General features: G+C 35.8%; 1 protein-coding gene across 1 annotated transcript in view; it reads left to right on the forward strand.

Moving 5' to 3' along the window:
- tei (irregular chiasm C-roughest protein teiresias) overlaps window positions 1-26,299 on the forward strand; it is a 597,514-nt gene that overhangs the window by 429,036 nt on the left and 142,179 nt on the right. The window contains exon 6 of the mRNA XM_071594231.1: window positions 19,265-19,599. Coding sequence (XP_071450332.1) covers window positions 19,265-19,599 — 335 coding nt within the window. The remainder of the gene's footprint in view (window positions 1-19,264; window positions 19,600-26,299) is intronic.

Below are 26,299 nucleotides of genomic sequence, written 5' to 3' on the forward strand. Positions count from 1 at the left end.
TATTTAATATTTTATATACATGAATTACAAATCAAGCTACAATTTTTGCCTACTGGTTTGTTTGATCTATTTTTCACATTTTACCCAAAAATATGAAGTGTAAGTATTGATCTAATTTTTCGAGTTTTGTTACTAATATCTGATAGTTCATCATATTAAGTGATCTTAGTCAAAAATACATTTAATATTATGGATACAATCAAAATAATATAACGCTTTTCTACAAAGTAATTGCAAATTCTCTGGTTATTAAGACATTACAATGTATGTTTCCTTCTGATAAACAAATCACCCCTAATAATTCGATGGTTATAAATGAAATATGCACATGATTGGAAATATTTTCTGCTCTGTTTACGTAGCAATTAATTAATCTTCAATTCAAAGTCAAATATATATCTGGCGATTGAATTAATGGCAGCAAAAATGAAGAAAAAAGAGTCTAAGAGGAAATATGATTACAGCTTCCAGGAAGACGTAAGGAATCGTATCCTGAAACTGTAGAAAGAAGCAATATCCAGTATATATTGTCAATTGGGCCATAGAACATTAATTTGATTCAATACAGCTGTTTTCATTTAGGTCAATTACTACTCGCTTTAACAGGAATTTGCTAATTTGCTTATTTGCTCATTGTCATTATTGTTACACTACCCAACGAAAGATATTCTTTAGATGATTCCAAAACACTATTATCTATTATCGCGTGGCTTTATCGATGGAAGAGATAAATATGGGGTTTCCATTGGGCATATCAGGTTAATCAGATTTGTGCACTTTGACGTCTCATTATAATTGTCACTTCATATTTCTCTATAAAGATACCCCTAAGTGTGATGAACATGCCGCACTATCTACATGAAACATTTTTATTTGATTATTATTTCTGAAAATCAACGGTAGAAAATGAAGGGACTCGGCGTCGTGATTTCCTGCAGTTACTAACTATCGAAACTGATATTTTAACTCCAAAAATAGAGACCCATTATCAGTTTGTGCCAACCCGTTAACAATTTTATGTGCAGATTTTTAAGCATAGGTACATATTAAATTCGTTTCAAATGGACCTACGCGTGTGTGTATACAGAAGCACACCCGCGCGCACACACACGTACCTGCATGCGTGTGTGTATATATATATATATATATATATATATATATATATATATATATATATATATATATACATGCATGAAGGGGTTACATTTTCTCTTCTGCATTTTCAAATAAATTTATAGCTAATGTCTACTACGGTTGAGGACGAAGAATAGGAAAATGATTTTATTTTTACTATGCCTTAAAAGTCCACCTCATCAGTCAAAGCTAACAAATGTCTCCGCTTTGGTGCCCGACCCCGCGCAATGTGTGCTGCCCAATTTTTCTGGGCCTTTTCGCACATCGAAGTCAAGGTATCACTTATTAGCAATCTCCTCAAACATTCCCAGCCTGGCTTAATGCGAATTAACCAAGGATCGCTCCCACATGCGCCGCCAGTACGTATCCGGATTTCAAAGGGAATGTGTAATTAAATCCGAATGAATAGCAATCCAGACTTTCGACCGTCGGATGAAGCGAGGGAAGCGTCGGGAACGGGCGTGGCGACGCTCACGGAAGCGGGGAAGTCGGGGCGGGGTAACACGTGATAAAGGGAGCTTGCGCCCCTCGGTGAAGTAGGGGCGGAGGAGGATTCAGCGAGCGGCAGAATCGGAAGACTGGAGGAGAAGGGATGGGGGCACAAATACACAGGCCCTGCCAGGCGTAAGCAAGGCATCCATCCCCCCGAAACATAGAGATGCATGCCTATGTCATGCTACAGCCTACAGCCAACCAATTTAAATAGGTGGCAGTGAATGAAAAAGTACGTACAACCGTGTGGGCATCCTCCGTTGAATCTTCTGGTTGCTCATCTACAGAGAGGATGGTGCAATGATTAAACTTTAACTTTGCCAACAGGATTGTTTTGCGATTTCGGCGGTGGAGCACAAAATTTCATTCGGAAACTTATTATTTAACCGAAACCAGCGACTTAAACAGCATATACCCTGTGCATATTTAAGAAGGTTAAAGTATTACTATTACTGTTATTACATTGGTACTCAATAGTTTTGAGTAGGTTTTTGATGGAAACAGACTGACTGATCATCATTAAAGTATTGGGTAATGAAAAAACTTACCTATTATCCCTATGAAACCTATTATCACATTATTATATGGCATTTAGGTATTATAAGGTATTGCCATTCAAATTATGAACCAATTCTATTCATGTGATAACTATTGGTGCTAAAATTGAAAATTTAATTTATATTAAGTTGAATTCATGAGATAGTGACATTAATGCATACCCGCCTTGCCTTTCACATAGATGGTAGGCATCGAGTTCCGTCATGGACGATGACCAATAAGATATTGATCAATAAAGACAAACTGTTATCGTCGAGCCCGTAAACTCAAATAGCACAGAATATTGATATTAGAATATTGGTAAGTAGCTGTTTTAATTGCTTAAAATGGAGAAGTAGAGTAACTACAAATAGAAATAGCAATGAATCTTTATTTTCCAAAATAGGAATGCACCCCATTTGAGGAATCAATTCTTTTTTTAAAGTACCTACTCTAGAATTACTTTAATGGTAGACCTCATCATATGACAAAAATACCGAAAATCACTCCGGTGTAAATTAACAATAAATTCTAATTTCGTGTTATCAAAGCTCAGACTAACCGGGCCAAAACTTTTTCTTATCTACATGGGACCGAAATTGATTAATCTACCACCAGAGAAAACAGTTGCCATTAAAAAAATCAGACTATTTATTATAAGTAGTTTTTTTTATTTTGTTCGATTTTGAATTTTTCTTTTCTGTTGCTATTTATAAATGAAAATTGGCAATGTTACTATCATTATTATTTTCCAAATTGGTTTGGTATATGTTGACTAAGGCTATCATAGTGGAGTTTTTGCATGATTTTCGTCGATTGAAATATAGTTTCATTACTTCGCTACCCCAAACACAGGTGTGCGGTATTTCCTGAATATTTCCAAAAGTAACATTAATATACACATGTACCAAGATTTCCACAAAATGTACGGAAACACTTCCGGAGAAAAAATTAATGCTAAAAGAAAATTCGATGGCTGTGCACATGCCTATTGAGAAAGAGAAGTAGAGGGATTTTTTGTAGGTGCGAGGCGTTGGGATATGTGAGATGTGCCCGAGAGGATCAACCCAGCGCCTTTTTGAGAGAGGATCCCCCTTCCATGTGGATCGCGGTTCTTAGTTTCGCAACAGAATGGAGGCAGTAGAGAGGATTTGAAGCTGCACCAGTGTCATTATCGAAGTGGATCGACGCGCGGCGTTGACGTCCTGCACCCCGAAGGGTTTGGCTGTCGCTGGCGGAGGTGTATGTGGAGTAAGGGGAAAAGTAGGAAGTTGAGTGGAGGAGAGGGGTTACTGATCGCGTGCTTGAGGGTAGGCAGGCAGCGTAGCTGCTAATTAACCGACGTATAATGGTGGTCCCCGTAGTGATTGTGTGCGAGAGTCAACCCGACTAATTGATGTTTTTTTGTCATTTGATTCGAGTCAGGTCAGAGTGAGAGGATCTTATTTCTTGAAAAAAATAGAATTCCGTTTTGCCAGAAACAAAAATTGCCAAACGAATGGAAACGAAATCTCGAACGAACGGAAATCTCACCTAAAAATAAACTTACATTGTTTGTTGTTATTTTTTATTTTATGCGGCCATGAATAGGGGATAATCAGCCTTATGCGTTCTGATTTTAATTATATATTGCTCAAAACTGATGTTTTTAGTGACTATAATTGATACTAACTGAGAACATTGCCATTAACAAACAAAAATACACAAAAGCATTATTCATTAAGAACAAAATGTTAACTAACAATTAGACTAGCAGGGTTTCTTTAATGTAACTGCGTGAGAATTCAAATATTAGGTAAAATAGCCCATAAAAATTTTTTCAATAATTATTTTTATAAAAATGAGACAGGTTCAGACATTTACACTAGTCAATGCAGGTGGGTCAGGTTTGACTGTGTAAGTATTCATATGCTCTATATGATTTATAGCATTCTTTTTAGTTTTTAGTCTATTTCCATATTTTTCTCTATGGTTGTAACAACTATTGAAATATACTTGGTGGTACTCCTTAGCAATTGCTATGATACTACCATAATATGAAACCATTCAAACCATTAAATACCATTATATGAATCAAATATGCTAGATAGGACTACAAGTAGCATTAACTGTATTCATTATAGCTTCTCAGATGACATACATTCAGTTTTGAATTAACTACATTAGCGGCCCGGCTCATCCATTACAATTCCATTGGAAAACAGAACAAAAGCAGTCAAGTGCTCACATATTGTGTCCAGCATAATTTCTAACTTCATTTCAATGCGATGCAATGAATCAAAACGTCATCATTGCCTTTCTTTTGACGGCCGTGGTAAACGATGGGAAAAATTAAATATAATCTAATATGATATGGCAAAAGGAATTTCAAATGTTATTTTTAACGCCTACAAGTTGGTAAACAAGGTATAAATGATATCTGTTGCTAAGTGCTTCCATACTGAAGGCAAATTGCATGAAACACATGCGTTTACATAAAATGCAAACGTCAAAGAATGCCTAATCGTGGCTCGTAACTGAGACCAAGTGCTACCATTACTCCAGGTAATCCATACCGTTCCGATATCTGATTCATATTTCTTTTTAAATAAATTACATATTAACTCGTAATAATTGGATAAACACGATCTGGAAAACGTTTCATATAAGGCTGGAAATATCAAAAAGTATTGTCTGTATACGTGTATAATAGAGTTATCCATTCTTTTGGGGAGTTTTGCAGAGAAGGACGCCTTTTTTTAGATTTGTGCCATGACGTTATTGTCGATTTTTTCTCGAAAGCGACACTATAACATACCATTTAAAAATATTATCCAGAAAAATGTGATAAAAAGTGACCCGGAATTATGTGATGTTTTCCAATAGATTGTTACGACAATCTTAACAAAAAATTCTGTTACAGTTTTACTGCTGATTCTTATCGATATGTTTTTAACGGTTCTATAGTTAGAAATATTTGGCATTCATAAATATATTTTAAAATTTAGCTATTTTAATGAAATTGTCGAACAAGCTATCATTTTAATATATAAGATAAATTATTTTAATATTTCCCAATCCCCTATTTAAACTCTGCTCTAATTTTTCAATGTTTATTGAATAATTAGCTTTTGCCTTATAATATACTCTAGTGATGGAAATTTCATATGATTTCAGTAAAATTTGCGGTTGAAAGGGAGCGAAATATTTATGAATTATTAAAAAATATATTCAAACTCTGAAATTAGTATGAAACTTCACACATTTCTCTGTGAACCCCAACTAATTCATTTCTTTACTTTAATAACTTATCACTAAACTACTTTCCCTTGAAATACTCAAGTTTGGCTGGAGTTTTTGAATAACTTTCAATTTGCACCTATAATTTACAGATACTAATAATGTGATAATATTCTCGGTCTACCGATTTTTACCAGTCCAATTGCTGCAGAAATGTCTGAATTTTGAATATAATCAAGTTATAATGTAATAGTAAATAACATATCATATTGAAAGGACAAAAATGATATATGCAACAAATAATATATTTGAACGCGTGATTTTGGTAAAAAGGAAATAATAGGAAAACTGAGTTATTTTGCGATTGGCCAAAGTTTACTGGATTTCACAATTCACTATTTCATTAAGGTTCTGTCGTTTTGAAATTAAAACTATGCAAAACATTCTATGAGAGGTTTACACAAAATTTCTTCGGTATTAAGGTGCTACCCAAATTAAACCAAAGCAAAAGTGTAATTATTATTTTCCAAATATAATTGCTCATTGACGCTTTCGGCTTGTTATACATATACTCTTTTATTTATGGTATATGATGTAGTAATATCCATATTATATGAGTCATAGTCAGATTCGGCAAATCTTACGCAATTTTCCACGACGAACTGTGTACTTGGAATCTCTAAATATATCACATTCCCATAGTTAACCGTCTTTAAATTACTTATTCCTTGTTAACTTCTGTGGTTTAGGAGTTTAATAACGTAATGATGCTATGAATAACTGATGGAAGCACTTTTCCACTTGAAAAACCTTTTTTATTTTACGATCGGGTTTCGATGTAATACATTAATATATTTTTTGTAATATATTACATCATCAGGTGATGATGTAATAATCGAATGTAATAATGACGATGTAATACATTAAAACACGGTCGTAAAATTAAAAAACTTTTTCAAGTGGAAAAGTGCTTCGATCAGTTATTCATTATTTTCGACTTCCACCACATCACGCCTTAAGCTACTCATTTGTAATGATATTATTTAAATTATAATGAAGAATGATGTCTTCTAGCTATTATTGATTCTATTCTCTACTGTTTAAATACATTACAGGAATAAGACTTTTTATAAACTATGACTAGTTAATTGAAAGTATAGCCACTTAGAGCGCACCTCTTTATACACCAAATGTTAGCAATTTCACGTAACGAACTAACTATACCAACTTGAAAAGTTAGGTCAAAATGGTAGTCAAATTGGTAGTCAAATAATGGAAAACTTACATTCTAAAGCAAAGCCCTTTGAGTAATGAAAATAATGGTAAATGCACGCGTGTGTCAAATGATCATCCTTCACCATCGTTATCCCACGTGCAGTAAGTAATGAGCTCAAAGTCACAGTCAGTGAAGGATGAGAATTTGAAGACATGAGACGGTCGCGCTCGATGTTCTACAGCGCGTTAGGTAGCTAATACATGCGCGCGAAGGTACGTATTTGTTTTATTCAAAGATATTTGAGCCTCAGCTGCTCAGGATCCGGTTTGGATGATTTTTTCATAACGTGGAATGCTATTTTTTTTCATTTCCTCCAGTCGTTCGCTATGTTGCATAACGTCGCAGCTGTTTCTCTTGCATCCTTCCTTTCGCGATCTCGAATATTGCGTCATTCAGCTCCTTAGCTATGCGAATGAGCTTCGAGGAATCTTCGGAAATGATTAAGCTCACCCTACGAACCACCGTGCAACTAAGCACTTAAAGAAAACGTGCATTCCAATTTTGCGGCCTGCAGGCGTTTCTTTTCATCAGTCCTCCGGCTCCTCCATACTTCCCAGGCTTAGGAATTGGCTTCCGTTCGGCGCTAGCATCATCAGGATCCGAAAGGAAATAATGCACCCATTCCAGATTCCCCAATATACTCTGGCAGGTCATGATTCATACCTTAAGTATAACAGCTTAACCCGTTAATTACGGTAGTGGTTTATTGACTTCTAACTCCTCGTATATTCGCCGAATGGCATGCTTGCGGAACAGTATCAGCATAAATTCGTTCTATATTTGTCCATAGAACAGAGTGGACATCTTCCCACCTTCCCTAAAAATGTTCAATTAGCGTCTTCGTATTTATTTTTTTCAATTTTTATTTGTTAAATGTAATTTTTAGTAATTATTATATTATTGTTACAATAAAAATTAATTGATTTTATCCGCTAGTGCTTTCATTTTTCGTTTTAAAATATTATCAATTGAAATTAATTTAATGATTAACTGATGTCAAACTATCTAAAGAATTTGTTAAATCGGATGAGGAATTTAAACACCAAAAGCGAAGTATAATGCCATACTGAAATACCACTTGGATATTCTCCCACTCTTATACCACCATCGCCATGTTAATTAATATTGCGGTTGTAGGCATATAATAAATATATTATAATATTAAGAGGGGGTATGGGGGATAATCAAAAGTGCTAAAATTTACTTATTATCATTTGTTTAGTGTAATGCAGTGAGAAAACAAGCCATTGGCAGGAAAAAACGTACGAACTTACTCTGCGCTCTAAAAATATTTAATAAATTATATATTCTTTCATTATTTACCCCTTTACATCAAATAAAACCCAGACCTGGTGGTGATATCTCTGCACAGCTGAATCAGCAGTGGAAGAAAAGTAGGCAGAGCAGTGAAGAGCACCTATTTTAATAATTACAAGGAATGTTACGAAGATTTTGAGGACAGCAGCATTAGAATACGTTACACAATAGAATAAATATAGACATGTTAGGTCTATGATGGAAGGACAGTGGGGATTAGTTGGGCATTGAGTAATATATTTCAGAGGGGCGGACATCCATCGAGGGGTATACGATACTACTAGACAAAATAATAGGAATAAGAATAGTTAATACAAAGCTTTTAACCTCTGGATTGTTATTTGTAGGTATTATGATACAACTACGAAAATGGTTTTACACTGTTTTACATGTTAACAGCCAGTCATAGCAGCGGAGTTCTACGATAACTGGGTTGTAGTTTATTTTCTTTTCCATGGCAAAGTTATTAGATCCATCGATGTAGAATAAGCTGCTATTTTACCAATCATATTTCTCCAGCCTAAATATACAGGGAAATATCATCGAATAGGCAAGAAATATTAACCTTCTCACACTGGCCTTTTCTCAAATTTGTCAGTTATGTCTTCTTTCATTCCCGGTATCATCGTTATTAGTATTTCAATTCTAAGATTTGTGTATTGCAGCCTTCCATTTTTTTCTATTCAGCGATAATTCCCTCGCCCCCGTTAGTTATCCCCCTTTGCGTCCTTCTTAATTTATCCTATGTAGTTGTCTCTTCGTGTCCCCCGTGGGATCTTCCCTTTATTGTTACTTTCCATTATGTTTCTACCCTCCCGGTATAGGCAGGCTATTTACATTCTTATATTTATTTTTATTAACGAAGAATTTAAAATTGAGGTGTTTTACTTATATTGATTAATCCTCTCTATTCTACTGATATGAAATATGAGTGAAAGAAATATGGAGACAGTTAAGTGGACCGAAAGGAAAACAAATGAGGAAGTGCTAGGTATGGTGGGTGAGGAGAGGGGACTGTTGGGAGAAATCATGAGGTGACAGGAAAAATGGATGAAAAGCGTATCGATCGGCATTGGGATTGTGAAGACCGTGATACAGGGGAGAATGTTAGGTAAACGAGGAAGGCGCAGGAACAGGATAGGGATGTTGGACGGGATGAAGGGAGAAAAGAAGTACAAAGAGATGAAGAGGGGCTTTTTGTAGAGTAGGATGATGGGTTGTGTTTTGTTAGGAATGACAAAATATTTATTGGGTAGTTGTGTCCATCCAGAACCTACCTTCACCGGAAGATTACCTAATAATAATAGCCTATCCCAAAAAAATAACAAATTGAAGTTAATTATTAATGCTATTTTTTCTAAAAAAATTGAATATTTATTGTGGGTATTTTTTCTCATGGAATATATGCGCTTTTAATTTTTTTTATATTCAATCTTCGAAATCTCACCTCGAATAGGATATAAGAGTGGCTTTTTTATATCCTTTGTTCCGTCTTCTTCATATTGTTTAAAACTAATGGCCATGCATTTTTGAATGGGAAACTAAGGCATTGCCCATTTAAGTAATTTAAATGTTATTCTTCCATTGCCTTATATTTGTATCGCCTATTTTAAGTGTTGTGCAAATTAAAAAGGAAACTTCATAGCATCGCCATGATCTCTATTATTATTTTTTTCAGTAATACAAAAAGCTTTTTACTTTCGACTCGAATGTCTTTGAGTTATTTAACTCGCAAAAGGTCTCTTTATAAATTCCATATCAATGTTAATCAAACATTTGGCAAAGATATATGATGCTTTTCGAGCATCTACTGAAATTGTTTTTTATAAACTAACAAAACTTTTCCTTCAACTAATGTTTCTTTTCTGGAGAATAGTAATTGTATATTAATACAGGTGACTGCCTTGCAGCTCTTCCACTGTTTACTACCGGATGTTTTAAAGTACTATAATTATATTTAAAAAACCATAAACACAGTAATCAACCCGAAGGTCGGTTTGGTAGGTGATGGTAGAGTTCACCCAGTACTAAGCCCTATACGGCGTGTGAAATTCGCACATCAGGGTAAGGGGGCCAGTTCCTTTCCTTGTGCCGGTTATGGTTTCCCAGGAAGATCTGGTACCCGAAAAATCACATAGCTTGGGTGGAGCTGCAGGTGCCCAGAGTGCCTTGCCCGAAAATCGAACCGGTGCCCCTCTGGTCAGCAATCCAACACTCTACCCCCTGGACTACCGTGACCCACTATATTAATAAGTGATGCGGAAAACGTAAAACTAACAATTAAATGTTACTCGAGAGGGTTAAATAGTCTTTGAAAAGTACTGAAAGAAGTTAAAAGTTTTGTTGTTTTTCATGGAGATGAACAGAATCTGTAAAAGGTTATGGCAAAAATGTATAATAATATTTGTGAAACACATTATTTAAGCATTATTAGTTCAAATAAAACTACTCTTATGGTTTACATATTTAATTACATTTTCCATGAGCTATTTGGTGTTAATTACATGAAATACAAAGGCCATATACTTTTCCTTTTTTAAGTTTTAGTCTTTACTGATGTTTTGATCGATAGTCTGTCAAGTATATTCGTTATATTCTGTTCTTTCATATTACTTATAATTGGTTAATTAGGGTCAATCAGTGGGACAAATTTGATAAAATCCCCATGAGTTAAAACACAAAAATTGAACGTCTTCCTTCTCGCGACATACCAAAAAACAGCTTTAGTCGCGAGTAGAACATTAAAACAGAATATTCAACAGCAATTTAAATGCCAAATTAATGAAGTTATTTCGGTTATCATCAATGTTGTTGGTCGAACGGTAAATTTAAGTTATTACTTGCATTTAAAAGAACTAGAAAAATGGATACTCGAAATTGTATTTTCTTTCTTCGTTCCAATCCCGGAACGATGACGTAATTAATGATGCCAGTGCTTTTCTTTTTCATGGTATATGATTAATCCCTGAAATTTTTAATTTTTTGAACGATTCATGCTGGCCAAAGAGAACTTTGTTCGTAATCAAAAGCTGATTTCGATGTTCTGCTGATTGGCAGAATGAGTAAGTGGGGAGAGCTCCAGTCTAACGCAGATAAAGGGAAGCTGGACCGATAAGACGACTGAATATGGTTACGGAGTCATTTTCGAGCAGGCGCTAACGCAATTGCAACATACTTCCCCAATGTGAAGGATCGGAGCGGCGGAACATCAATTCCTACGAACACCCAAATTTGCAAACCAAATGTTTCCTTTCGTACGTCTCCCTCCCTTCTTCAGACCCGCTTCCTCCTCTTCCTCAAACCCATCTTTCCCCATTCACTCAATTCTTGTGCCTGAAATGCAATTGTGTTTGTTACCCAGGAAAGCGACTCCGTCATAGTTTCCCTTCTAAGTGAAACCTTCCTCCGTTCGGCTAAACCTCTTCCAAGCCATGCGCTTGAACTCCGTACCTCAAGAGAATCCTGGAATGATAATTGGAAGCCGAAAGCAGTAGTAGGCGGAGCATGGAACAAAGGTAGGCGACGTGATTGCCAGGCCACCGTAACTGCGTTGCATGTGCTATTAGGTGGCATCTGTACAGGTTTAATCTATAAAAAATGCTGAATGGCCAGAATAAGGAATTTGCTCAGAGTTAATTCTAATGGCGATGTAAAAAAAACACGTTGAAAAATGAGAAAATGTTTTGTCTGGATACAGTAAACTCTATTTCACAGAAATCAATTAGTGAGAAATTCGTGTTTATTGTCTCCCAGCAGGAATCAAGAATGTGTCGCATTGGGAAACTCATTTTAATTACCTTTCATTCCTGTGGAACCTATATTCACATGCTAGTTAAATGCTAATACAATTTAAACGGAGGAGCTTCCAGATTTTCACAAACATGTTACGTCTAAGATTTAAAAATGCTTGGTAAATGCAATCAGCTTGTGATTTCAGTACACATTTACTTTCACAAAGCAGTGATAATAGGGAGACTGTTAGACAGTAGAAATGGACTAAATGGGGCTTAGAAATGTAATAATGGTTATGTATGTCCAACCAAAACCTACCTTACCCGATAGACTATCATTAATGATAATTCACCCTCTTCGCTCTATTTTTTCGCTAGGTGGAATCAAAACTAGAATATACTTTTGTCATTAGTAGGTTTGCAAAGCCTTTTCTCGAGATTAAATCTCGATCTCGAAACATTCCGGAGCTATCATTCAAAGTATTTTACTGAATGTAGCACACGTTGTAGTTTTACCATGGGTTTCAAGTTATAAAAATTATTGCTACAAAATAGTCACCCAAAATTGTTAGCTATGGAATTTGGCATTATCTATGATATTTCCCCTCCTATTATGATAATTCAACTTTATTAGATTTCTATTTTTCTGGTGTATTTTCACATATTATACTTAAAAACACCAAACTACATCTGTTATAAATGTAGAAGTGAAGGTAATTGCAGGTCAGAGTTTCTTTTCTCTCTGTATTGAGCAGATGCTATGCTCTGACGAGTCCTTACAATGTAAATAATTATACTAACAAAATATTAACTTTAATTTCAGAAAATTAAATGTTATTTTTATATTATTACTTTGTATTTAGGAAAATCCTTTGTATTATCTCTACTGTTATATGAGTTTAAACTATATTCCCTCTTCATACTGGATTGTATTTCATAGCCTCTAATGTTTCTTGGACGTAACATTTTTTTCGGCAGTGGTCAAATAATAAATTCAATAACCGGCCTGAATATGTCATCCTCGTATATATAATTAATTTTGCCGTACCGCATTAACTTTTGGAGAAATTCACAAATTATTTCTGATATAATATCACAATATACGTGGCATGATATAGGGAAACAATTAAAGAATATCTAAGGGCCTCGGGATATCAAAGAAGAGATACAGTCTGAATTCCCTATAAAATTAATGGCGAATAGTTAATAGGGGTCAATACGTTGGTATTGGTCAGAAAGTCATCGGTAAGTACATCTATGGAACAATAGTGAATCTAATTGGGTGTATTACCATTGTGCTTAGCTAATATAAATAAAAGGCGTCCGCCAATAGTAGTGGTAGTTTTAGAGTGAACGACCTACAGCTGAGGTCACTTGCGCCATTAGGGATGGATGGGAAATGAACAAGAGTCGAGAGAACCCAGCGCCGGCAACAGCCGGCCCCAAGGTTTTCGTTTAGCGTCCCATCCGATTGACGGCGTACTAAAGTGTTCTCAGCCTCCAGCACCTCGAGTAGGGATCAGAATATCACTGAAAATATCTACCGTCTCCAGGTTTCGAACGTGGGCCCTCTGAGTGGGAGCCCAGCACGCTAGACACCGCACAATCTAAATCATCGCGTTTGCCAGCTAAGTTAATTTGCTCCATTTTGGATACGTTGGTAACTTGGTAGGAGAAGGATGCTCAGGGAATAGAGGAAGGGTGAAGGGAAACCTGGCATTGACCTACTGTGATGATAGGCGCCTAGTGGAACTCAAATGAAGTGCCCTCCATAAACACCTCAATACGGAAAGGAATACCACTGAATAATAAACTGCCATCCCCGGAATTGGAGACCGGGTCTTCAGGCTGGGATACCAACTCACTAACTAGCACCATCCTGATTGCTCTTATAGTATTGAGTCTACCGTCTATCGGTGGCAACCATTTACTTACTGGTGAGGAAAAAGTATGTTAAAATATGAGTCTATTTATTTATTTTGCATCATTCCGAAAACAGCACCTCGACCTTTACATTTAACTTTGAAGAATCATATAACAATTTGACAATTACATACACCCAAGCCCTAGGTGGAGGTAAAAACAACCTTGGCGGGTATCAAACCCGCGACCTCTGGGTTGGCAGATGAGGACGTAACCCCGCCACTACCGGGGCCGGCCGAGTTGCGGGGTTCAAACTTTGTGTGCTTTTCAGCTCCAGTTGCTTAGCGGTAGATGCTCAAATAGAGAAAAGGTTGTTAAATATTTGAAAGGGCCTGTATCAGCTAGCAGATAATTTGTGAAATATGGCTCCTTTTCTCAAGAAAGGAAAATATTATCCAATTTTTCTAAAGAGTTTATTTTTTACCTTTAATGAATGGCATATCGAGGACCAACATTGCATCTGGTCTCTCATTGCCATAATATTAATGGTTACATCGTTTAAGGTATGTTTATGACAGACAATCACGGACATAAATCGGTATCGTTTCTTAATCTCGCCTAAAAAAGACAGCCTGACACCCCAAGCTGCTTTAAAGTGTTCTTCAATTTCGCATGGATGGACGCAGTCTATTGAACGGCGCATTTGCTTCCTCTCGTAACGAAACCACCTGACTTTCGCCACTACAAAAGGCCCTCTTCAATTTTGTGTATGTTCTTCCTCCCTTCATTCCGTCAGCATCATTTCCATTCCCATACCGCTTACCTATCGTTCACCCCTTTATCACTATCTTTTCATTTTTTTCACATTTCATCCCAATTTGATTGCTATGCATCCACTTTTCCAGTATCCTTTGGATTTCTTCCAAACATCCTTTCTCTGTTTACCATGCATTTTACCTCGTTTTTTCCACTCCCATCCATTTAACCTTTCATATATTTCTTCATAACCAAATCTTAAAATACTTCAATCAACCTCTAATATCTTTCTTATATGACTGAATTTCCACGCCTTACAAAGCTAAGCTCCAAATAAAAATTTCCCCTAATATTTTCTTAGCATACTTACTTAACCCTACCCCTATCAAGTTCCCTCCTCCTTGTGAATGCTTCTTCTCCTTACGCAGTTCTTACTCATACGATCCGACTAATTTTACCACATTGGTCCATAACGCTACCAATATCAGTTAATCGTACTCCTGTTCCTGTTATTCCTCTCATTCTAAACCCTCATCACTCTGTTTTGTATACTCGTACATTAATCCTTATTCAATGAATACCACCCTAATTTTCTATTTTGCCTAATATGGGAGGTTTAATTGTCAATGTGGAAAACAATCCTGGCGTTTAACCAGTCTTTACTGAGATAACTTCAGATTTCTTTTTACGTAAAGGGCTCATTTTGTAACTAAAAAATTCACTCCACCAGGAAAGATGGGCTATGCTGACAAGAGACTAAACGGAACATACTCGTACTAAATCTTCGCTATTTTCATTTACAAAAGACGCGTTTGCATAGCAACCATCAAATATGTATTTGTATCGGATTGCAAATATGCGTATTGCTATTCAACGAGTATTCAAAACGTTTTAATGATGACTATCATGATATTTAGACCAGAATGATAATTTTTATACGCTTTTTTCCCCCATTTTATCTTGATTGATAACTATGGAGATATCAAGTAGGTGCATTAGCCAATATTATCCTTTGTAATGAGAGATTTCAAAAAGTAAGAGGAGGACAAACGCTGATTCAGAGTGTAAAATAAAAGCCTTCCCTTTGTCTCCCATTTTTTATAGCTCCACGGATTACGACTCGTTTGAGACTGTGATCATCAACAACGCGTGTGTTGTCTTTGCCAAAAGTATAAAAGCTGGAGATACAGCGCTAAAGATTGGAAGGTATCTCTCTTACGTGTAGACGGTAGAGTACGCGTATTTTTTTAATCAGTTCCGAGCAATTAGCTGGAAAGGCATAGTTCCATTGGAAAGAACACGAAAAAGAACGAGCATTGAAACTCAGATCGTTACCATGAGCTTGAAATGGGAATATTGATTGAAATTCCTTCAAGGGTTAATGAATAATGGGAGGAATAGTTTCAGCTATTAGGTTTATCAATCATGTTATCATAAAGAATTCTGTACTTAAAGTGATTGGTCACATTTGTATCTATTTACTAAAACTACTTGAGAGATTTAAAGCCAAATAATTACCAAAGAAAGGGTACAAAGTGCCATTTTTAGGCCTTTAACTACCTAATTCTGAAAAATTAAATTGAAGAGCAAAGGTATTTTAAAACTCAAAAGAAGCAACTCTGGAAAGTGAAATATTAAGTAAATATTTTTCAAGCCAATTTTCTTTGTGGTGATCGATTTAATTTACATTTTACAAAGACCTACGATGGTTGCTAACAACAATACGACTGTATACGAAATAGTACAAGAGATAATACGTTATCATATTCAGCAGGATAAAACGCATTCAAATATGAATATGAAATCTCTTCAGTTTTGTCGAGTTATAATATAATTAACAAACTCTGCAACTATTTATATTTAGCCAGCCCTTAATTCAACACTATTCAACATTATTCTGATCCAGTTCACAGATTAATATAAATAACCCTAATTAACATTTTATACGATTAAATTAAGTTTAATCATGTGTGAATAAACGAATGTTGATTCAGAGATGTAAAACTATAGGAATAAATCACCACAATCAAATAGTTTTTACCTTATGTGATATCTCATGCTGTATTCACAAGTATTCAATTTATTTTATTACAATTTTCAGCAGATAACATTGTACAAATTAGTAAAGCTCTTTACATTTCAACTTATGGGGAGATTTTTTTTAAACTTATGTAATATTGATTATAGCTCGTTTCTCTTATTTCGCCTTCAAGATTGGCAATCAAATTTAAATGCGATTCATGCGTTTCTCTTAAGGAAAGCGTATTTGTCATTACTCAAGGGAACACAACTAAGGCAGGCTAAGTGAAACCAAAGAGAACCATTGCTATTCTCTGCAAAGAGATTCAGAAATATCGTGATTGGAGTAGTAGGGATAAAATAAAAAGTAGCTTGAGTAAAGTCACCCAGAGTGAGCAAACAAGGAGAATCGAAATCAGTCACAGATATTCAACGCGTATCCCGTGCAAAATTCCTGAACCGGAAACAAAACCAACAAGATTGACGATTCAGCAAACAACAGGAATGAGAAGCAACGGGAATCGTTTGCAAACATAACAGTGGTGATCACTCCATGGTTGTCCTGAAGTATATTTAATATATGTGCATTTAAATGTGTGGATTGTTATTGAAAAACAATGTCAGCTATTTCGTTTTTCAAACCCTTATTCTTCTTTTCAAGCGATTAATTTTCGCGTCTCGTGTTTGTATTTTACTCCTGCCTCAGTTTATATATTTGTGCTTGTCATACTTCATGTCATGCGTTTGAATTGCCTGTTTATTCATTTTTTATGTGAATGCAAATGCACATCGGAGTTTTAAATGCCTTCGGGAAGTTTAAAAATTTAAATTTATGCAACAATGCTCAGGAGAAAACTTTCTGAAGTCCCCGAAAAAGTAATGTTTCACCATCACGCATAACAGGAAATACTGAATTTTCATGATGATTGGAATTTTTAGTTTCTAGTTCATCTATGGGTTAAATTCCCGAGTCATTTACCTAGCTACAGACATATTTACCGAAAAAATCAAATAAAAGCCACTGTATATAATTTGAAAATGAATTTAATCATAGAGAATTTAAAATATTTTCACAAAATTCCAGCTCAAACGCTCTTTGATTTGAATCATGATGATTCGTCTATTTTTACATTCAATGAATAAATGGATACGTTCTGCGAAAATTCAAAAAATGTTTCTTAATATTAAGGATTAAAACTGTTACCTCACTTTCAACTTTAAATAAAAAAACGTAGTTTCATCACGATTTTTACTTATTCCGCTTATTCATTTTACTGAAAAGCTTTGTTTTGGATCATCGAGATGATGTTGTCTATTTTTAAAATTTCCTCACCCTAATCATACATCTTATTCCATTGAGCGAAATTGGGAGCTATCCTTTGCGTACAATGTTGTAAAATTCACTTTCTTAAAGAAGCCCACCTTTTGGTCCCACGCACAGAGAAAAATATTTATAGTTTTTTGCACCTTTCCGAAGGGATAGGGTAAAGGGAACCTCGTAAAAACCACCCTTGGAAAAAAAAACCTAGTCCCATATCCCTGAAAGAGATCCCGTAACATCCGCATCAATTTCATCCTCTCGTGATGTAAGACCCACCTTAGGGAAAAGGTAGAGGATTATATTGACTATCCACCCCCTTTTTGGCGCACCGCCTGCATGCATATTCTTCACATTTATGTCTACCTACCCACGCTTTCGGGTGCTTGTTGTATCCCTCATGCGAAGATGGGTGTGGCGTACATACATATGCTTGGTATGTTTGTGTTTACGTTTATATTGTTTATTTACATACACACGCACTTCTTTTTCATACGTGAGTGCTTGGGTGAACATATATATATATATATATATATATATATATATATATATATATATATACACATACACACACATTTCTCTATATTATATACGTTATAGTAGAGAGAGTATCTTTACGTTACAGTGATCAGCACGACTTTGACAGCAAGGGAAAGTGAAACTGTATGCCAAAACATTCGAAGGCGAACCCTTATCGGATTTGAACAACTCAAAAGTTTTGTTGATCATCTTTTTCTCTCCTACTGCCTCCACCCTATTTAGAATGAATCTTTTATTTTTGAAATCTTATCTTTCTTGAGTTTCCTTTTGGGTCTATGTCTTTGAAATTTTATTTCTCCTATCTAATTTGCTTCCACTACCGGTATCATATGACCGTAATAAATTCTACCTTATTTTAAAGTGTTCTAGTTTTTCTTTTTGTTATCTTTAATTTGGATTTCTCCTGCTCCTCGTTCTCTTCTCATTTTCCCCATTTACTTATTTAACCCAACATTCTTGCTTAGGTTTAACTTGCAAGAATTACTATCGATACTCCAATCTTTCATTAATATGGTGTCCTTATCTCTCACCCTTATGCCACCACTTTCTTAATTACAAACACCCTTAATTGATAATGCAGAATATTTTAATCACAGTGCTTCTTGAGTACATATTACCTAGTATTAGTACTCTTTTCGTAATTATATATCCTATGGGATATTATTTTTGGCGTTCAAATTTGAACTCGTAATTGAAAACCATTACAAATTTAAATTTGCTGTTACAGGGTCGTATTTTATTACTATTTACATTAAGTATTTTTCAGTTTTTAAAAATACTCCTTGATAAAATAATATTATTTTTTCACCTTTCAAATTAATTCAATTTTATAGGTATTACCACCAAACTCCATAACTCTTTCCTTGATCGATTATTTGCTCAATACTAGTCATTTTTGATCTAGGATCCATCTCATACATAATATTGTATACGGCTATGTGATGTGCGTTTGTGTGATTATATGCATATGTAAGTGTGGAGTGGAAGACGAAAGTAGCGACGTATATCCTTTTTCATTTATGAATTTTTCTCTTCCGAATCCCCTCCTGCCCCTCTGCACAGGTCGTCCGGTGGTTTACCCTGCCAATAGAACCATAAAAGCAGCCAAAGGCACGCGAAGGCTGTCTTTCTCCGTTGAATTCTGCGCCCACCCACCCCATTCGGCCGCCCTGTGGATGTTCCAGCCTCCGCCACCCCCCGCAAGGCTTCAGCCTCTCCGCCAGGAAGACGCGGGGGAAGAAGATGGAATGATGGGGGGGTCCGGCGGGGTGCGGGTGTCGGACGACGACCGCATGCACCTCCTCCTGCCTCCGCCCATCCATCACCACAGGGGGCCCCTCCTTCTGTGGCCCGGGGACAGGGATCACAGTCGAGGCCTCATAGCCCACAACGTGACGGTAAGTGGAAGAAAATATTTTCATTTAGGCAATTTAACTATTTCAGTACCAGCTTGAGCGATTAACCACTTTTAATTAAACATATGCAAGTTGCCATGCTTTCCCTGCTTGCCCTAGGTAATATTGAAAAAGTAGAGGTGGGTCACGGACAATATGAAGTCCTCGAAACGGATTCCGTCTCTAATAGCATTGCGATGACCTTCCTTCACATGGATTAATCAATCAAGAGATTTTTTTACTTTAATAATTGGTTTTAGACGTCCGTTTACGGCAATTAATACCCAGGCATCGCGAGCAGTTCCTATTTTTTCTTCATTTCTTCCTATCCTCTGCCTCCCTCATCAAAAGAACATTCTCTCCCTTCGTCTACACCGCTTTTTCGGCACTTTCATTTCTATCATGGCCTTAAGCATACCACTAAGTTTCAATATTTCCTCCATCCACATATTCTGCCTTTTCCGATTTCCTTCACCACCTTCCTCACTTCGTCCACCCTATTTAAAACCACTTCGTTTGCCTTCCCAAATATGCACCTTATTTTTTCCATTCCCCGCCACAACCAAAGCTCAAAATTCTCCAATCTACGCATCCTTTTTACCTCAACGACCAGCTTTCACTTCCTTAAAACACTACGCTATATATGTATGAATTTCTTTCCTACGGTTTGCTTCACATATATGCATGTTCACATGCATATTTCATAAAAATTTAGCTTGGTCTTGCATTTCAAAAATTATTATTGGAAAACAAGAAAATTATAAACATTTTTAACTATATTGTATTTAATCTCCGTGAACCACAGCTAATGGAGTAGAAATAAAATGTTTCGGGGCAATATTTCTGTTACATCGTTTTTCATTATTCTTGGGGTAATTCAATGATTTCTAGAATGTTCGTTTCGTTGTCTTCGTTCTCGAGACGAAGAATTGACCGAGGAGGAAGTTTAAATGTTTCCGAAAATTCTGTTCAATAATGAACATTTTTAACTTTCATCGGATAACGAGGTATGAACTTCCACATAAATTTAATTCAATTTTCAACTATTTGCACTATACCGGTTAATGTAGGTTTTAGACGGCAGCCTCTACAACGATATCCTTGCCCCCCCACGGAACACACCCGACACTACAATAAGCTCCTCATCAATTCCGCTTATTTCCTTCCTTCATTCCTCCCGTGCGCATTCTATGTGTATTTCTACCCCTTCATCTCACGCCTTCCTCTCTCACATGTCACAGTCTCCAACATTATTAAAATGCTTTGCATTCATTTTTCATGATTTCTTTGGATTTCTCCTAACAATTCCCTCTCTTTTAGCACCATACCTACCACTTATTATGTTTCCCTTTATGTGCAAATCACCAGCATAACCTCCACTCCCACATCTCTAAAGACTCCAATCTCTGCCTATCATTCAGCTTCAATGACCATGCTTCCGCAACGCACCAAACCAAGCTCTACATATATTATAATCTTGATGATTCCTTTCCTCTAAACTGTTGGGCCCGATGTAGCATCATCTACTTCGCCTAGCGTCGCATTCCAATTCCCTTTTACCATCAAATGTTTCTTCCAGGAATACGGGCAATTATTTTACCTCCTTATGGTTACCGCTTATTGGCATGTATGTGGGCCTGAACAAAGATAAAGTTCATTTCTTCAGTTTTTACATTTACTAATAGAATTCTATCAGGCGCATAATCTAAGAATGGTATTTTCTGGGATTGTTCATATCAAAATAATTTAAGCCCTCGTGAGCACTTCATATTTATTTCATTCAGTTTTCGTTTAATGACTTCTGAATTCAACATAGTTTTAACTATAAATAGGCACTGGAAACACTTCTAATATATAATTCAGCACGATGTTGCGTAATCGATCAATCAAATAACATTCTATATAGATATTCTATATAACTTAACCCATCCCCACATATTTGCTTGTCTTACGAATATAAAGACTATGTCTATTCGCGCCTTGCCATTTAATGGGCCTTTCTTATAGGTACATAAGTTCTGCGGTTTACATCGTATGCTTCATAAATAGACATAATTGAGTGTTAGCTCAAAGCCCAAACCTCAGATGATATTTTAATCTTATTGAAGGTGTTGAAGCTCTAATCTGGTCGGTATTGAAGGTTATTTTATCAGGCTTAAAATAACTAGAAGGATAAATATTTTTTCTAAACTGTAACTGCAGGTAGTCCAGAATAGGATTTTCATGCGCCTGGAAAAACTGGGAATGCCCTTGAATTTGGAAACATCTGTAAAACCAATAAATTCTCTTGAATATTAAAATATATCGTAAAATATTTGTACCAGCTGGACAATAGTCTATTTATTCATTTATCATTAAATCAGATGTGGATGTTGTTTTGTCGCGGAGCGCGTCCCTCTACTTTACTTTCCGTCTTGCCTATCAATAGGTGTCCCAATGGTGAAAATCAGAAATTCCAAATTAAAAATCTTTTACAATCTTACTATGTAATGTATGTAGCATTTACACAAAAGATGAGTGGTTTGCGAATATAGTCAAGCCTGCTAAGGACTATGTACCTTTAAGTATCTGTTTTGAGTTGTTCCAAATTGTCATTGGTTCTCTCTGCAGTAATGTCGTTATTTAATGCCGCTTTCGTTTTCCTATTCACCAAGAGTTATACACTCAAGTGAAATATTCACCAAAATGTTATGTCTGACAACAAATATATTACATCATATCAAACAGTTCATTTTTATTTTATGCTATCATTGGAATTGAAAATAATATGAATTCATGAATAAACGAATAAAATTGCCTCTTTCACGAAAAAAGCGTTTATCCAATTTTCATAAGAAAGTTAAAAATGTTAGCATATTTTTTTTAACATAGATACTCCATTACCATTTTCAGAAAGAAATAGACAGAAGGGAATCAGACATTATTATTTATTTTAAATGTTTAAACCACCCGGAGGTACAATTAAGATCCATACACTCATATATAGGATACCATCAGGGCGTATTAGCTTCTTACGCAGATTTCGAAAAGGCGTTTAATAGAGTGAATTGAGAGAAACTAATGAGTATATTGCAGAAAATAGGAATACAGGTTAATTGCAGAGACAGGAGGCTAATCCGCAATCTATTCTTATCTCAGACTACAAAGGTGCGAGTGGGGAACGGAAAGTCCAAAAATAGGAAGAGGTGAACACAGGGTTGTCCATTATCACCGGTGCTGTTCATTGTACACCTGTTTGTACAGGAAATTATAGCATAGGGAGCATAAGTAGAACTAGAGATAGGTATGAAAGTCGGAGGGGAATTCGCAAAATCATGACCGATGACCAAGCTCTAGTTTGCCACTCAGACAAGGGGTTTCAAGCATTACAGAGTGAATTGGAAATTCAGTGCGATAGATATGGGATGAGAATCAATAGAGTTAAAACAAATGTTTTGCGAATTTCCAGAAAGAGAAAGTCTAAGCTAAACAATAAAGTAGGAGGGCAAAAACTAGAGCAGGTGGAACAGTTCACTTATCTCGGAAGTGTTTTGGTCCAAATCGGCCAAAGAAGTTAGAAGTATTGCACTAGGCAAAGTGGCTTTCACAAGGAGGAGGGAGTTGATGATAGGGACGTAGAGTAAGGATGTTAAGAAAAGGCTTGTCAAAACTTTCACATGGAGCGTACAGGATACAAAGCGTAGTTATGTAAGGCGCGGAAACATGGTCACTGAAGCAGCAAGATTGGAGGCTTTTGAAATGTGGGTGTGGAGAAGGATGGAGAAGGTGAAATGGACTGAAATAAAAACAAATGAGGAAGTGCTAGTTATGGTGGACGAAGAGAAGGGATTGTTGGGAGAAATCATAAGGAGGCAAGAAAAATGGATGAAAAGTATATCGATCGGCAATAGGATGTTGAGGAATGTAATAGAGGGGAGGATATTAGGCAAACGAGGAAAGGGTAGGAATAGGATAGGTACGAGTATGTCGGATGGGATGAAGAAAGTACCCAGAGATAAAGAGGGACCTGTGGGGTACGATGTTGGGTTGTGTTTGGTTAGAAGAAAAAAAATATTTATTTGGTAGTTCTGTCCATCCAAAACCTACCTTAACCGGTAGATTACTTAATTTAAAAAAATAATATTATTTATGAAATCAATGGGTATGGTTGGCCCTAAACTAAACTAAGGCAACACTACAGAACATCTTATTCATTCAGGAGAGCTAGCAAATATCCCAAGGTAATGCAAGGTATCTGCAAATAACAATTCGGTGAAAATAATCAGCACTATGCCAAATAAAAAAAATGATTGAATCTTTTACATCAATTGCATTACTAATCAATTGAATTTTATTTGCTTGAGTGTAAATATTGAAAATATCCGACAATACAGTTTTTCTTTTCATAAATTGTATTTTACTCCTGCAGGTGATTATCTATTTCGAATGTTAAGGAATACCACTGAGCTTCAATATTGCAGTTATTATTATCCAAGATTCCAATTTTCTCGACTTAATGAAGTATAATTATCGTCATTTCTAATTAAGAATTCATACATTTGTTTACCCCCGGATATCCTCAGATAATTTCCACAGAGTTTAGGATCAGAAAATCACTATCAAAAGTCCTCATTTTATCTGCAGCTTGGGATGATGTATCTCCAAATAAATTATGAATGCACTCAAATGTTTCGAGATATAAAAAGTGAAGAAACACCAAACCCCTAAAAAAATTCCTTGCATTCTTATTTGTTTCAATCGGCATAAACTCAATGCAAACGGTATTTAGGGAAACTTAAAATAGGTTTTAAAATATTTAGCCGTTGTAAAATTGGCGGTCAACTTAATCATTAGTTCTTATGAATTCTTTTTATTCCACATTTCAATAATTGGATCATGTTTTTAGATTAAGAGAGACAAATTACACTGGATAATATTTATTCCATACCGCCCTATGCATGCAGATGTCACCTATGTAACGTTAATGAATTGTTTCACGCATTATCTTCTGCTCTGACACTTTCAATGTCCCCCTGTAAAGCGCATGATAAAATAATAGTCCCCATACATAAAATGAAGACCGCATTATTCGAAATATCTTATTTTATCAAACATTAATATAATGGTTTAGCATTTCCAGACTCTTGCGTGATAAAATCGCGTCAGCATTTTCATTGTGTTCCTTTCATATTTTTTTTATGCATTATTCCATATTTTAAATACTCTTAGCATATGAAGACCCCGGGTAAAGATAACCCTCCTCACAATATTGGCTTGGCATGAATTCATGCTTATTTGAAGTGGCTTAAAGTATTATTAATTGGTAGTTTACAGCTTAAGGAAGGTTTTGAATGGACACAAATCCACATTCACGATAATAAACGTCTTAGCTTTAAGTTATGAACACGACATGAAACTCTAACACAAAAATAAACAGTTCTTCAATACCGCAGACGTGTTACCTCCCTTAATTCCATCCAATATGCCAATTCGTTTCCTCCCTCCACCTCGTCTGCTTAGCTTTCTCCCCTCTATCACACTCGTGGTTCTCAACATTCCATCGCAAATCTAAATATTTTTTAACCTTCTTCCTTTTCGGTTTCTCCTTACAATCCTCTCTCTTCCCCCACCATGCCTGGTACCTCTTCATTATTTTTTTCTTCCCATCCATTAAAACATTTCCTTCCTTCTCCTCAGCCACATCCTAAAAGCCTCCAATCGACCCAGAATCACCTGATATCATTGGCTAAGTCTCCGAGCCATTGTGACCATCTTGATCCAAGGCACTTCCAAGATACAGAAAGTTATCCACCCGTTCTAGTTTTTGCCCTCCTATTTTAACGTTCAACTTAACTTTTTTCTTTCTCAAAAACCTCACAACCTTTTTTTCGTTTGCATTGATACTGATGCCACACCATTCTAATTGATTTCTTAATGAATCACCATTGTCCTTAAGCAATTGGTTGAGTATATAACAAAAATTTGATCATATGCAAGCCTGCTAATCTAACTGACTAAATAAATGCCCCTTTTATGTTCACCCTGCTTCCAGCTCTTCTGTCTCCCTTATCATTATCACCTCAAATTTTGAGAGGAAAAGATTTCCACCCCACTGTTTGTCCCATGCCTAGCGCTGCTCATTCAGACTCTCCACGCAAACCTGAAACGCCCAACTAACTAAAAGCTACTGGTTGTACCATAGATATACTTGTTAAAAATTTTCGTAAGGGAAAATATGGTCAGCGCTAAGGGAATTCCAGGCAGATATTCAGGGTGTTTAAAATATTTTTCTATATTTGGACATAGCCTTTGCTTTTGAAGTACTAGAACTACCAGTGTCTAACATATTTCTTGGTATGTTGAATAACCAGGTTTTTCCTTTAAAATATCAATCATGAAATTCTAGCAATATTAGAATTATTTGACCTTAATAGATAAAATATTTGTCCTTGTCAAAGCGATCGTTATTGCTATTTTCGAAGCCGAAACACTTTGGAATCGTCAATCAAAATGCAATTACGAAGCTAAATGTTTTGTTTTGAACAAGGCGCAATCCTAAATTAAACGCCACATATTCACATGAACTCAAGATTCAATAATATGTTTGTCTGAAGTAAACTAATATAATTCAATAAAATGCGTAGATAAACGCTTTTAATTTGTTTGCAAACTTAATTAAGGCTAATTTGTTATATTTACATTTCTGTCAAAACGCGTATTGTGC

The sequence above is a fragment of the Hetaerina americana genome, unplaced genomic scaffold (assembly GCF_022747635.1).
Source record: "Hetaerina americana unplaced genomic scaffold, ioHetAmer1.1.p SCAF_6, whole genome shotgun sequence".
Classification (NCBI taxonomy): domain Eukaryota; kingdom Metazoa; phylum Arthropoda; class Insecta; order Odonata; family Calopterygidae; genus Hetaerina; species Hetaerina americana.